Source organism: Labeo rohita, chromosome 10, assembly GCF_022985175.1.
Source record: "Labeo rohita strain BAU-BD-2019 chromosome 10, IGBB_LRoh.1.0, whole genome shotgun sequence".
NCBI lineage: Eukaryota > Metazoa > Chordata > Actinopteri > Cypriniformes > Cyprinidae > Labeo > Labeo rohita.
The window spans coordinates 18447205-18461594 of NC_066878.1; the positions used below are offsets into that span (position 1 = coordinate 18447205).

At 37.0% G+C, this 14390-nt stretch overlaps 1 protein-coding gene and 1 long non-coding RNA gene across 4 annotated transcripts in view; both read right to left on the bottom strand.

The window, feature by feature from the left end:
- The window catches only part of LOC127171989 (uncharacterized), a 121779-nt gene that overhangs the window by 100431 nt on the left and 6958 nt on the right, over positions 1-14390 (bottom strand). The gene's annotated exons all lie outside the window — the stretch shown is intronic.
- The window catches only part of LOC127171982 (rab GTPase-activating protein 1), a 112215-nt gene that overhangs the window by 84161 nt on the left and 13664 nt on the right, over positions 1-14390 (bottom strand). The window contains exons 2-7 of one of the 3 annotated variants that reach the window (XM_051120980.1): positions 13013-13218; positions 8452-8481; positions 5080-5308; positions 3824-4031; positions 3572-3746; positions 1500-1657 (exon numbers count right to left, since the gene is read on the bottom strand). In XM_051120980.1, the coding sequence (XP_050976937.1) occupies positions 1500-1657; positions 3572-3746; positions 3824-4031; positions 5080-5308; positions 8452-8481; positions 13013-13162 (950 nt within the window). In that variant the 5' untranslated portion in view covers positions 13163-13218. The remainder of the gene's footprint in view (positions 1-1499; positions 1658-3571; positions 3747-3823; positions 4032-5079; positions 5309-8451; positions 8482-13012; positions 13219-14390) is intronic. The other 2 variants (XM_051120981.1, XM_051120982.1) reach the window with 2 other exon arrangements.

A 14390-nucleotide genomic window follows, 5' to 3' on the forward strand; every position in this document is an offset into this window, starting at 1 on the left:
CTAATTTATTTTAACAATGTCCTTACTACCTTTCTGGGTCTTGAACATGTCAGTTGCGTTGCTGTCTGTGCAGGATCAGAAAGCTCTCGGATTTCATCAAAAATATCTTAATTTGTGTTCTGAAGATGAACGGAAGTCAATAAAGTAATTAAAGAAGTCCACTTCCAGAACAAAGATTTACAGATAATGTACTCACCCCCTTGTCATCCAAGATGTTAATATCTTTCTTTCTTCAGTCGTAAAGAAATTAGGTTTTGTTTTTTGTGGAAAACATTTTCCTCCATATAATGGACTTCTATGGTGCCCCGAGTTTGAACATCCAAAATGTAGTTTAAATGTGGCTTCAAACAATCCCAGCTGAGGAAGAAGGGTCTTATCTAGCGAAACGATGTGTTTTTTTTCCTTTTTTTCCGGTTCGTGACAGTTAGGGTATGTCAAAAAACTCCCATCTCAAGTTCTCCCTCAACTTTAAAATCGCCCTATATCACTGTTTTACCTTTTTTGTTAAGGGTGTTTGATCTTCTTTGCATGTTCACTTTGCATAGACTGGTTCGGTACTTCTGCAGCGATGTAGGATGATTTTGAAATGATTTTTGAAGTTGAGGGAGAAAAATACGATTGGAATTTTTCGACATACCCTAACTGTCTTGAGTCAGAATACACAGAGTTCAGGCAGAGCAAGAAAAGACGAGCGTTTGAGTATAAAAAGTATAAAATGTTATTATTTTAATGAAAATAACCGATTGTTTCGCTGGATAAGACCATTCTTCCTCGGCTGGGATCGTTTACAACCGCATCTGGGATCATTTGAAGCTGCATTTAAACTGCATTTTGGAAGTTCAAATTCAGCACACCATAGTAGTCCAATATATGGAGAAAAATCCTGAAATGTTTTCCTCAAAAAATATCATTTTTTTACAACTGAAGAAAGAAAGACATGAACATCTTGAATGACAAGGGGGTGAGTACATTATCTGTAAATGTTTGTTCTGGAAGTGGACTTCTCCTTTAATGGCAAAATTTTCATTTTGGGGTGAACTATCCCTTTAATATTAATTATAATGCTATAATATGGAGCTATGGTGTTGTTTTGTACACCAATGCTTGTTAAACTAAACCGTTACATGTCAACAAGTCAACAAAAAATATGTTTCCTTTGAAGTCAGATCTTTCCAGCGCTTTCCAGTGCAGGTCTGTGTTAACAGAACCCTGTGTAGGGCGGAAAAATGAGGTAAGAAGTACGGGATGATAAATGACAGGAAGCATGTGTCGACACTTCTGAGAAAGAGAAAGAGACGAAGAGGTGGAGGAACTGCAGATTTGGCTATTTTTATCATTTCCCTCATCAAAACCGGGCAGATGACTTCCGAAGGCTGGATACCAGAAAATAACACCTAATTGAATTATTCAGTTAGAGACTAGACCTCTGGGGTTAAACGCAGATATGTGCGGGAGAAGTGAATGAACTTTAATGGAAGGAGAGAAGCGAAGCGGTTCACCTAAACGTGCCCTTCCCATCGTCCTCTTTGATCTCCAGGCTCACGGTGAAGGTGAAGACGTCGCTGTCGGGCGTAAGGGGCGGAGCCTTGGCTGCGAGCGGCGCTTTATTGGCTGATCGGCGGAAAGCTGTGGCAAAGCTGTAGAGTATCCTGCTGACCTACAAAGACGAACACACACACACATCTCAGTGATTGGAGTCAAAACAGTCTCTAGTGACACAGTCTGAGTTACAGTGACTCACTGTCGGACTGTTCTCAGGTTATCAACACACTCATTAGCACACACACACATACACATACCCAGAAATACACCTGACAGCTGCATCCCTGCTGTTTTACCATTTTACTCCACACGCAATTGGTACGTGTCAGGACGGTTGACTGGCCGACTAACAATCAACTTGTCATTCAGTGAGACTGACTAGTGAATGTTTTTGGAGCAGTGATTTTACACCGCAAATCTCAACTATCCAAAATCTCAATTGCAACACTTTAGTGTGCTAACAGAAGTGGGTCTACAGTAATTACAGAATGTCTTCAATTTATCAAAGCCACGACAACCATCAAATTGACATAAATTAACTTGCTTTTACTCATAACAGTTTTATACAATAAAGGCTTACAGTTATGTAGCCTATTCATTTGTAGAATATATGTTGGGTAAATAATGCATAGCCTAATAAGAAAACGAACATGTATTTAAATGTAGTTAAAAGGGACATCAGATGGTATGATTCTTTAGGCTCTTCATGAAATGTCTGCAACATACTTTGGTTTAAATTCCTCAATCGTCGTGTAAAACAACACCCTTTTTACCTCATCAAAAACAGCTCTGTTTACAGTGAGTCAATTCAGTGCATGTCTCTTTAAATGATAATGAACTACTGCTGACTCCACCCCCTTTTGCGCATTTAATGGCGCATTACCATCAAAAACACAATGAATACGCTGCGTCCTCAGTTACTCTGATGTCGGGATAAAATTAAGACTCTTATTTTCACTTTTACATCCAACTAAAAAACTCCTGCATTGCTTACGAGACACTGTTATCGCAAAGAAAATGTCGGAAATATGGTAATACGGGACAGTCTGTCAGTGGTCGTGGGCGGGGCCTGAGAAATATGACATCATACTGCTGAGAAAATCAAAACGGCTTGATAACTGAGACTGTTTAGGTCATCTGGGAATTAAAATAAAGGAGTTAATAGATTTTTATCATTGTAGGGTGGTTGTGTTCACACACTGCTAACACATATTTATATGCAATCACCATGCAAAAGTGAATTTTGCATCCGATGTCTCCTTTAACAATAACAGATATGCCTGCATGGCTGCGGTCTCCCTCAAGATGTTCTGTGAATGTGTCTGTAGAAGAGGAATTGGATCATTTTTAGAGTATCTTGGTCTAATTTTAACCTCACAGCTGAACTTTCTGATATCATAGGACAAATTCTAACAACAAGAGCGCCCCCTTCAGACTGAACCCGGAAACTGCAATTATTCTATCAGCAAAAGCTATTTTTATTTGATTCAAGAATCTATATTAAGGAAAACAGGTCTGGAACCTATTTGACATATTGACCAATTAATTTTTTCCAGTCATTACAATACTGAAAATGAAAAAGTTGTATGAAATAATGTCACCTAGCCATAATGCCATTAAAATATATTTTATTTTTTATTTCAAAGTGAAATAGGGCTGTCATTAGCAATTGTTTTGGTAATCTGTCGATTAATCTGACGATTAATCGGATAATTATAATACATTTCTTTGTATTAATAACAATAGACCTAAGTTAACAATAGCCTTTAAAATTACTTAAAATACATAATAGCAATGAGGCAATAATAATAAGCTCAAATAAAGTATCAAAACCAACTATTCATATGGTTTTATTGAACAAAACTGTTGAAATACATAATGTATTATAAACTATAGAGCTAATGTTGAGATGTAAATACACTCTGGACATTAGCATTATTTGAGTCTTTTAAATAATGACATCAAAGTGTCCTCAAAATTATCATTCCACAAACTCTTTCAACAACGTGTGTGGTTGTGTTTTTCTCACCGCTTCCTGGATCTCACAGCGGAAGACGTGGATGCGGAAGATCTCAGCGTTGTAGTGGCTCTCTGTAAAGGCGAAGCAGTCACTCTCCGGCGTGCCATCGTGGCCGCGAACACAGAAGAGGATCTTGTAAATGGGGTAGTTGGCAATCTCAGTGCTGGTCTGAGGGTCCAACAGCCTGATGGGACATTCAAGATGCTTAAATTACCATCATTTCTTTTGTTGGTTGCTGCTGTCGCTAGCTTTCTAACGTACCTGACTGTGCCCTCTGAGACTCCGGGTACGGAGAGGGTGACGTCCAGGGGCATCTGGCACTGGCTGCGGAGGATGCTGACCATACGCAGAGCCTCCACCTCACTACGTGGGGCGTTCACTGAGGCACAGCCTAGATACGTCAGCTTACTGAAAACCACGCTGTCCTCGTCTGGGACAGGGGTCCCGGGACTCAAGTCAGAGGGCTCATCTAAAAGCAATGATGAGAGGAGAGACTCAAAATTAAACTTTTATAACTTCTTTATATTCTATAAGGGTCTATGTTTTGAAATTGGGATTTATACATCATCTGAACACTGAATAAATAAGATTTCCACTGATTTATGGTTTGTTAGGATAGGACAATATTTGGCCGAGATACAACTATTTGAAAATCTGGAATCTGAGGGTGCAAAAAATCTAAAAAGTGAGAAAATTGCCTTTAAAATTGTCCAAATGAAGTTCTTAGCAATGCATATTACTACAAAAATTAAGTTTTGATATATTTACAGTATAAAATATGCAAAATATCTTCATGGAACATGAGCTTTACTTAAAATCAATAATTTACGAAAAATCTATCATTTTGGCCCATACAATGTATTTTTGGCTATTGCTGCAAATATACCCGTGCTACTTATGACTGTTTTGTGGTCCAGAGTCACATATATAGTATCTGTCAATGTTCTGAACACACTTGACTTTAAAAAAAAATGCCTCTGCTTAAATGCTTGAAATTATTTTTCTATACTAAAACGAATAGCTCCTACACATGAATTTTCTTAACTAGAATAGAACAGGTAGGTCTTGATAACAAACGACCAGCAGATGGCACTGTCTGCATGTGTATTATACTGAGTGTGCACACTTTTCCCTGTATGCCAAATCAAGGTTTTAACCTCATATATGTATATATATATATACACAGCATAAATGAGTACACCCCCTCTGAATAGATATAAAAGATGAATTTTCTTAATGATCACTAACATAATTCATGGAAATATGGCAAAATTGAAATGTATTAAACATATACCTAATAAAAACAAAAAATATAATCCAATATTTTCTGTAAAATAAGCCAATTATATAGTTATTTTAAATACTAAAAATATTTTAAAATTTTACTGTTTTCCAGTACTTTGGATCAAATAAATGCAGGCTTGGTGGGTAGAAGAGACTTCTTTAAAAAAAAACATTAAAAATCTTACTGTTCAAAAACTTTTGACAGTATATATATGAAATTAGATGATTTTTACCCCTATATGATCTCTCGTTGAGCTCACTCTCCTGAGCTCCCTGAACGGGCAAAACTATCTCAAGTTTAGGGGGTTTTGGGCCGGACCGCGGTGGCACAGCTGTAGTCGGGTAGCCATGTTCAGCCCCTCCCAGATGGTCCGGTCCGCCCACCAGTTCAGTTACTGAAGGGTCCATCAGCACATCTTCCAGCTCCTGCTGTAACTGCTGCTCACTGCCGTTGCCCACGATCTAAACACACACACACACACACATATATATATGTATGGTCATTCAATGACACTTACATATATAGACCCATGATGACAAACAAACAAAGACTGGACTGTATTGAACCATAGAGTAGGGTCAGGTAAAACGGCATATTCAAAATTTCCTGAGGGCTGTGAGGGACAAACAGAGAGTATGTTCAATATGTTGTGCTGTACTAAGGTCGCAACACATTTTTCAGGAGTTTTTTAATAAATAAATATTTATTTAATGCATCATCTGAACAATGCACAACACAGTTAAAAATCACTGCAACACACAGAACAGACTGTACAGCTATCCCTCACAGCTTCATTTTAATATGCTCATAATTAAATTTGGTGTCTAACGTGACCAACACATGAGTTTATGGCAGTTGTGCTTGCAGTATTTTATGATAGACGCATTAAAACAACATTTTAAATTCATTTGTCGTGTTGTCGGAAGCAGCGCAACCATTTCAGACTGACATTTCAGACAATCACTGAATTGCCTACTATCCACTGTCACATTGCCCACAGTTGATAATCACAACTGTCAATTTAACATATTATTTAATTAATTCTAAAAAAAAAAAAAGTAAAATAAAATTACACCCTCTGATCTGATTGAAGGGGTTTTTAATGTCAAATTTAGACTGCAAAGGCGGCACAGTGGCACTTGTGAATTGACATTTAGGTGTAATTTTACTGACTTTGATGCAGCTTAATAGTGGTATAAATGAATGTACATCTGCACATTTATGCAATGCTTTGATATTAAAGGCTGATGTGGCTCAAAGCAGGAATGATTTAGTCTGGCTTTCAGGTGACACTGCGTCTTTACATAGAATTTTGAGCAGGCACAAAAGCAGCCTTAAAGGGATAGTTCACCCAAAAATGAAAATGAGCTCATGATTTACTCACCCTCAAGCCATACTAGATGTATATGACTTTCTTCTTTTAGATGAATACAATGAGAGTAGTACATAAAAAAAAAATCTCCTGGAGTTTTTTAAAACTTCTTCAACTGTAATCTTTAGTTTCTGCTAACTGTCGTACATGTGTTCACATAGGACATAGGTGTAGCGTAAGCTCTGGTGAGAATATGCTAGTCTCGCTAGAACCAATTTTGTTTACAGCAAAGGAAAACCAGTCTCCTCTTGGCTTATATCAAAATTCTCCAACATGTTTCTTTACAAATCCTCATTTTGTACTTTTAATTCATGACTGTTTTTTTTGTTTTGCTCTCTCCACTGCACTTCTACCTACATCCTACGCCATCCGCTGGAGCGTCACTCTCCCATGAAAGCGTGTACAACAGTTAGCGGAAGCTAGAGATTATGGTTTATAAAGTATACACCGATTCGCTGCAGAAAGCCTTTATTAACCCTCCGGAGCCACGTGGAGCACTTTTTATGATGGATGTACTTTTTTTGGACTTCAAAATCTCAACACCCATTCACTGCCATTATACAGTGGGGGAAAAAAAAAATATTTGATCCCCTGCTGATTTTGTATAATTGCCCACTGACAAAGAAATTATCAGTCTATATTTTTAATGGTAGGTTTATTTTATCAGTGAGAGACAGAATAACAACAACAAAAAAATCCAGAAAAAATGCATTTCAAAAAAAGTTATAAATTGATTTGCATTTTAATGAGTGAAATAAGTATTTGACCCCTTCGTAAAACATGACTTAGTACATGACTTAGTGGCAATCACAGAGGTCAGACGTTTCTTGTAGTTGGCCCCCCCAAGTTTGCACACATCTCAGGAGGGTTCTTGTCTCACTCCTCTTTGCAGATCCTCTCTAAGTCATTAAGGTGTTCATGTCACACATCTTGGATGACAAGGGGGTGAGCAAATTATCTGTAAATTTTTGTTCTGGAAGTGAACTTCTCCTTTAAGAGAGTGCTCCTAATCTCAGCTCAGTACCTGTATAAAAGACACCTGGGAGCCAGAAAACTTGCTGATTGATAGGGCATCAAATAATTATTTCACTCATTAAAAGTCAAATCAATTTATAACTTTTTTGAAATGCGTTTTTTGTTGTTATTCTCTCTCCCGCTGTTAATATAAACCTACCATTAAAAGTATAGACTGATCATTTCTTTGTCAGTGGGCCAATGTACAAAATCAGCAGGGGATCAAATTATTTTTTCCCCCACTGTAAAGCTTGGAAGAGCCAGAACATTTTTTAATATAACTCCGACTGTATTGATATGAAAGAAGAAAGTCATATACACCCAGGATAGCTTGAGGGTAAGTAATTTCATTTTTGGGTTAAATTGGCTGTATAAAAAACACTTTATGATGCATTTTTGAAGGTGAACTACCTGGCCGTGAACTACTCAACAAATCATGCTGATGGTCAGCATCGCCCAAAGTTTGGCCGACATTGAGTGTCTGTCAGCTCAGGTTCGTGGTCTGCTCCACACCACTAACACTAGTCAAATCTCGCCTGTGACTTTCGGCAGATTGAACATGTTAAATCAACATCGGATACAACGAGAACAAAAACGAAAGTGACAAAAGCAAGCATAGACGGCTGTCCCAAATTTAAATCCTCATCTTACCTGAGCATTCAATATGATCAGTGTATGTTTTTATGTCTGTAATTCAACAGATCTAAATTTCTGATTCTTGTAATTATGGTGATTTGATTGGCTGAAGAGACAGAAGGTGTGATCTGTGATCATTACAGCCATGAAGACAGTGATTGAAAAGAAAGATGATCTCGCAAAACATAGGAACTTCACACCGATACCAGGCAGATGACCACGAAATAGGCATTTCTGTCAAATACATTCTGTATAAGTGTGACAAAAGAGCTTTAGCATACAAGCTAGAGGTACTAGCATGGACCGTACGCTGTTGGCACCAAATGGTGACTGGACTAAGAGGCCTGGAATGAGGGAAACAGTGGAAGCACCAGACACAAAACAGCAGCCTATAAACACACTACTGAGCACTGCACAATCACATGGTCACCGTCCCAATTATATCCCACACTCAACTGCTGCACGAGCCAGTGAAGCTGCCAATCAAACTGATCAGCCAATCAGACACAAGGCACAGAGACACAGTATGACCACAAAGCCACAGAGGAAGAGAGAGAGAGGAATAGATAGATAAAGACTAACCTTAAAGCTGACCCCTTCCTCAGAAATCACCTGTGTAACAAACAGAGTGTTTAAGAGATGCCCACAGAGTAGAGAGAATGGTAATGAATGGGTTAACTAAGAGAGAGCGTTCTCTGCTTCATGACCGATGGAGTATAAAAGACTGACAACCCTCAGAAACATCTTCACATTTACCTGCCACCGGAACTGTGCTATATAATGTGATGATGCCCTCTAGTGGCAATAACAAGCATTTAGGCCCAATTATTACCCAGTTATTATTTACGCATTCTCATGTGATTACAAACCCATTTTGACAATTCTTTATATTTTGAAAAATGTTCACGGTGCTCTTTTCCATACATTTTAAGTGACTTTATTTCTTGGTAAATTTTTGGTAGATTTGGTCGTTTCTTTTTTCTTTGTAAAAACATGAGAGTGGGTAAATTGTGAAATCTAATTTCAGTTGAGCTATTCCTCCTAATACAGAATGTGACAAAAGATGAGCTTAATGGAAAAAAGAGAACAAAACTTGAAAGCTGGCTGGTCCATAGCCATGATCAAATGCAAATATGACGGAAGAGACTTCACAAGCCAACAAAATTAACAAATCCACCAAACCAGAAAGCTAGTGTGATGGTGAAATGAACATACAAGAATCAAGACCACAAGATCTGAAAAGAAGCAAGACTGGAGTGGCGTGGTTAAAACCTCCATGAATTTTGGTCCATGAATGAATGAGATCTGTGTGGATCTTATTGTGGCCCACCATAATACTATGGAATAAGAAGTGTGGACATTTGTACATAAAGCTGAAAGTGCATTTGGAGAAAGTGGTACACTGTAGTGCCGACACATCAAATCATAAGTTTTAAAAAAAAAAAAAATCGAAGGTGATATGAACTGTACAGCACTCATATGGTGCGGCGTCATGTGAGAAATGGACAGGCTAAGCAGAAGAACAAAACATGGAAGTAGAGTGACAAGATAATGTGTGCAGTCTGCCTGTCCTCATGACAGTGATCGTCTGAATACATGTGAACATTTACAATCTTATTAGCACCTTTTAACAAACTAGCTGGATGGTGCAAACTATACTTGCTAATTAACTTAATGGGGTGATTTTTCAATCAGGGCATTTTTCTGTCCTCTAGGCTGACCTAAAAAAAAAACTAGTTTAATGCACTGGTTAGGGCTGGAAGATTAATCGAAAAAAAAAAATAGGAACTGAAATTCAGAAAGTCTTACAGGCGTAATTTTCCCAAGTCAGTCATTTTGTTTTTTTAAACCTGTTACAGGGTTCATACAGATACTGTAAAATGAAATTCCAGGACTTTCCAAGCACTACTTTTTTAATTTTCAAGGACTTCAATCAGAGATCTTACTTATGTCTTCTACTTCAAATTCTAAAAAGAGAAACAGATAAATAAAAATTATATTTAAAAAAAAAAGGCCAATATAAAGCACGCACACCGCAAGTTGAGTGTTGCTTTAAATTTTGCTTTAAATGTTAATGAGCTCTGCTCGCCCCGTCCCTCTCTTCTCTCTGTGGAGTGACGAGCCTGTTTACTTTAGCTGCATTTAGCGCGTTTAGCCACTAAACTTGCTAACTAGCACGTTATTAGGAAAGGCAATTGCAAAGATTCATAAAAAAAAAACCTTATACTCACTTCTGCTGTAAGTGAAGCTGGATCACGAATGATTTGCGGGAACATAGACGGATATATGTAGATCGGGACGCGCATTCCCTTCACAAAAAACATAATCCACTGCATCTTCAGCGGCTCAGATGTCGGGAGTAAATGACGACCACTACGTTCATAATTACATCCAGCAACACAACACCTCAATCGCTCAATCGGAGATATTCTTGTCTAACATACATCCCTGCTCCGGCAAACAATGGAGGACGGACTGTTACAGCTGATCTGAGGTAAGACGCTCATGTCAATCAACTATCGTGGGAGCGGCCTCTGTTTGTGTGACGCCACACCGACAGGCATCTGAGAATGGCTCGATTTGAAAAAGGGGATATTATTTTCATAGATCAATTAAAAACCACTGCATGGATTTTTATCATTATAGGGTAGATTTGTACATACACTGCCAACACAACACACAAAGTGAACTTTGCATCCGATGACCCCTTTAAAGGGATTTGTATGTGTATACTTTCCTTCTTTTTTTCTTTGTTTTGTTTTTATAACTGCACTGCCTTAAAGGAGAAGTCCACTTCCAGAACAAAAATTTACAGATCATTTACTCACCCCCTTGTCATCCAAGACGTTCATGTCTTTCTTTCTTCAGTTGATAAGAAATTATGTTTCTCGAGGAAAACATTCCAAAATTTTTCTCCATATAGTGGACTTCAATGGTGCCCCCAAGTCTGAACATCGAAAATGCAGTTTAAATGCAGCTTCAAATGTCTCTAAACGATTCCAGCCGAGGAAGACAAGTTTTATCTAGCAAAACGATCGGTCATTTTCAAAAACAAACTGACAATTTATATACTTTTTAACCTTAAATGCTCATCTTGTCTAAGTCTGCCCGAACTCGTTTTTTTCTGGTTCAATAAGGTTACAGTTAGAGTATGTCAAAAAACTCCCATCTTGTTTTCTTCCCCAACTTTAAAATCATCCTACATCGCTGCAGAAGTACCAACCCAGTGTTTACAAAGTGAACATGCAGGGAAGATCAAACGCCCTTTACAAAAAAACGGTAAAACAGCGATATAGAATAATTTTGACGTTGAAGAAGAAAACGAGAAGGGAGTTTTTCGACATACCCTAAACTGCACTGACCCGGATTACAGAGACTACACATGCGCATCGCAGAGAGGAGACAAGACGAGCGTTTAAGGTTAAAATATAAATAAATTGTCAATTTGTTTAAAAAAAATGACAACATTTCGCTAGATAAGACCCTTCTTCTTCGATTGGGATTAAATGCAGCCATTTGAAGCCGCATTTAAACTGCATTTTGGAAGTTCAAACTTGGAAGCACTGTATAAGCACTATATATAATTCTGGAATGTTTTCCTCAAGAAATATCATTTCTTATCAACTGAAGAAATAAAGACATGAACATCTTGGATGACAAGGGGTTGTAAATTATCTGTAAAGTGGACTTTAATGGCCTTTAATGGTTTGATGTTTTCTACTGTTTAAGAAAAAAAAACGAAAAAAAGATTCTCGGAATTGATCCAAAATCCTGATATGAAATAAATGCTTTTCCTGATATGAAAATAATTGCTCATTAATTGTATTTGAGGTCAAAAGTATAATTAATTGAGATTGATTTTAGGTCTAGGATTGGATGTAAACACTTTAATTTTTTATTGTGTCTCTTTAAATTACTATATTCTAAATTGTATGTCTTTTTAAGTTGTTTTAAGCCTGTTTCTCATTCAGTCTTTTAATTTGTTATTCGTCATAAATTTATAGTGTTCTGTCAAAATCAGTTACATTTTTCTAAACACACACAAAAAAAAAAGTGAAGGTGAAAGTGAAAACTGCAATACTGCAATACTGTCACTACCATCAACTAAGCAGTTTACAGAAAAATTTTTTGTAAAAAAAAAATAGTTTTTTAAAAAATTTATATTTGGTTGTGATTGCAGGCCCAGAATTTAAAAATCAGAAATATCATTAAATTAAAACAAAACAAAAACAAAGACATCATGATCTCAGAGCAACTATATTAGGAGGCATATAATTTGTTTTATAGAATTATTATACAAACCAAATGTATTTTTATAATACTTTTATTTTTATAATAATTTTGTAATTTTTTTTATTAATAAATTAAATGAAATACATTTACTGTGTACTATCTTGCTGTGTTCGCAAAACTGTTTTTGTGATCATTTGTGGTGATCATTTTGTGCTAATAATAATAATAATGATAATGATAAAAAAACATATATATATAGTTATATATAGTTTTTATTATTATTATCAAAATTATAATGCAAAAAAAAGAAAAACAAAAAAGAAAAAAAATATTTCTATTGTACTCTTGCACTATAAAATAAAAAAACAATACAAACTACTATTTACTGCTTTCACAACTTATTAATCTTGATGATGTTAAACCATCAAGCATTTATTTGGATGCTTCTCTTTTGTGGTTAAGTGCTTCTAGTTACGAGTATGGGAAGTTGTTTGGCGCATGTTACGTTTCCGAATGCACATTAAACGCGATGCAAACTCAGAGCAAATGCAGAGATGACTTTGTATGAAACATCATTTATTGTGAACCGAGATGCTCTGAGATGCTGCATTATCCACCATTGCATAATGAGCTGCTCACGTGTAAGAAAGTAGTGCTGCCATGTTGCGCACTAAGCTATATTGCGATGTGGTGCAGCCCTACCTACTTATCCCCTTAAAAGTTAATCAAGGCTGTGATAGGATATTTATTATAAAACGTGTGATATGCACTCTAAAAGGATATTAAACCTATTTTGAAGGCTTTGATTTTTCAAAATTTCAAGTAACCAAAAATGCCCTTAACTGAAGAATCACCCATCTGTAGTTCACCAAGCAGAATTTCTCCCTATCCGTTTTCTATCTACTCTTACCTTCAGTCCTGTCTTTTCATCATCGCTACCATTATTAGTGGAGGGGGTGTCGTCCCCCAGGCGGGACACCAGGACAAAGTCCTCACTGTTGAGGGTGGACACAGAGTCGGAGGACACGCTAATTTTCCCCACCGAGGCCTTGTCATCCATGACTGCTAAATCAAGCCAGACGCGCTCATGAATGGCGGTTTAATGAGCAAAATTACCTGGAAAACAAAGAGATGAAAAAACAATGAGGAAAGGAAAAAAATAAAAATCAATGAGAGCAGCTTGCACGCCCATGCTTATTTTGAACGTATCGTCTGTGAACTGCAAATATAGTTTGTGGGTCTTTACGCAGCAAGTATCAACTGTTCTACAAGTGGCAGCACTAACATGCAAAGCTATTTATGAGCACATGGTGTCTGCAGAGCAAAATAAAATGCAAAACTTTGACAGAAGTGCTGGCTAAAGAGGCAGAGATGTGTGTGAGGAGTATACTGTAAAATGATAATAAAAAAAAATGGAAGACAAAGTCTGCGAATACAAATACAAATATATATTTTTTTAGTTTTCTTTCTTGTGTTGTGTTAATTTAGTATTATTCATACAATATTATAGTATGTAGGAGTTATTTGAAAAACTCTGATTGTATTTTCTCCCTCAACTTCAAAATCGTCCTATATCGCCGTTTTACCTTTTTTGTTAAGGGTGTTTGACCTTCTTGGCATGTTCACTTTGCAAAGACTGGGTCGGCACTTCTGCAGCGATATAGGATGGTTTTGAAATGATTTTTGAAGTTGAGGGAGAAAATACGATTGGAGTTTTTCGACATACCCTAACTGTCTTGAGCCAGAATACACAGAGTTCATGGAGAGAAAGGCAAGATGAGCGTTTGAGATTAAAAGTATTTAAATTGTATTTTTTTAATGAAAATAATCAATCGTTTCGCTAGATAAGACCCATTTAGGGAATTTGAGATCATTTGAAGCCGCATTTAAACTGCATTTTAGAAGTTCAAACTTGGGGCACCACATCAGTCCATTATATGGAGAAAAATCCAGAAACGTTTTCCTCGAAAAACGCAATTTCTTTATGACTGAAAAAAGAAAGACATGTACATCTTGGATGACAAGGGGGTGAGCACATTATCTGTAAACTGTTGTGCTGGAAGTGGACTTCTCCTTTAAACCAGAGCTGGGCTGTCTCATATCCTCTCGCTCACAAGCTCCTGTCAATGTGAGCGTCTGTTGTTGTTGCAGTCTTTGCTATTTTAACTTTCGTTTTCTACTGTGAAACAGTTGGCCCAGACAGTGTTGCCTCTTGGTGGAATGACTGATTACTACTACATGAATAACTTCAATGTGCATGTACGACTTGCGCGACGCGTAAGTACTGA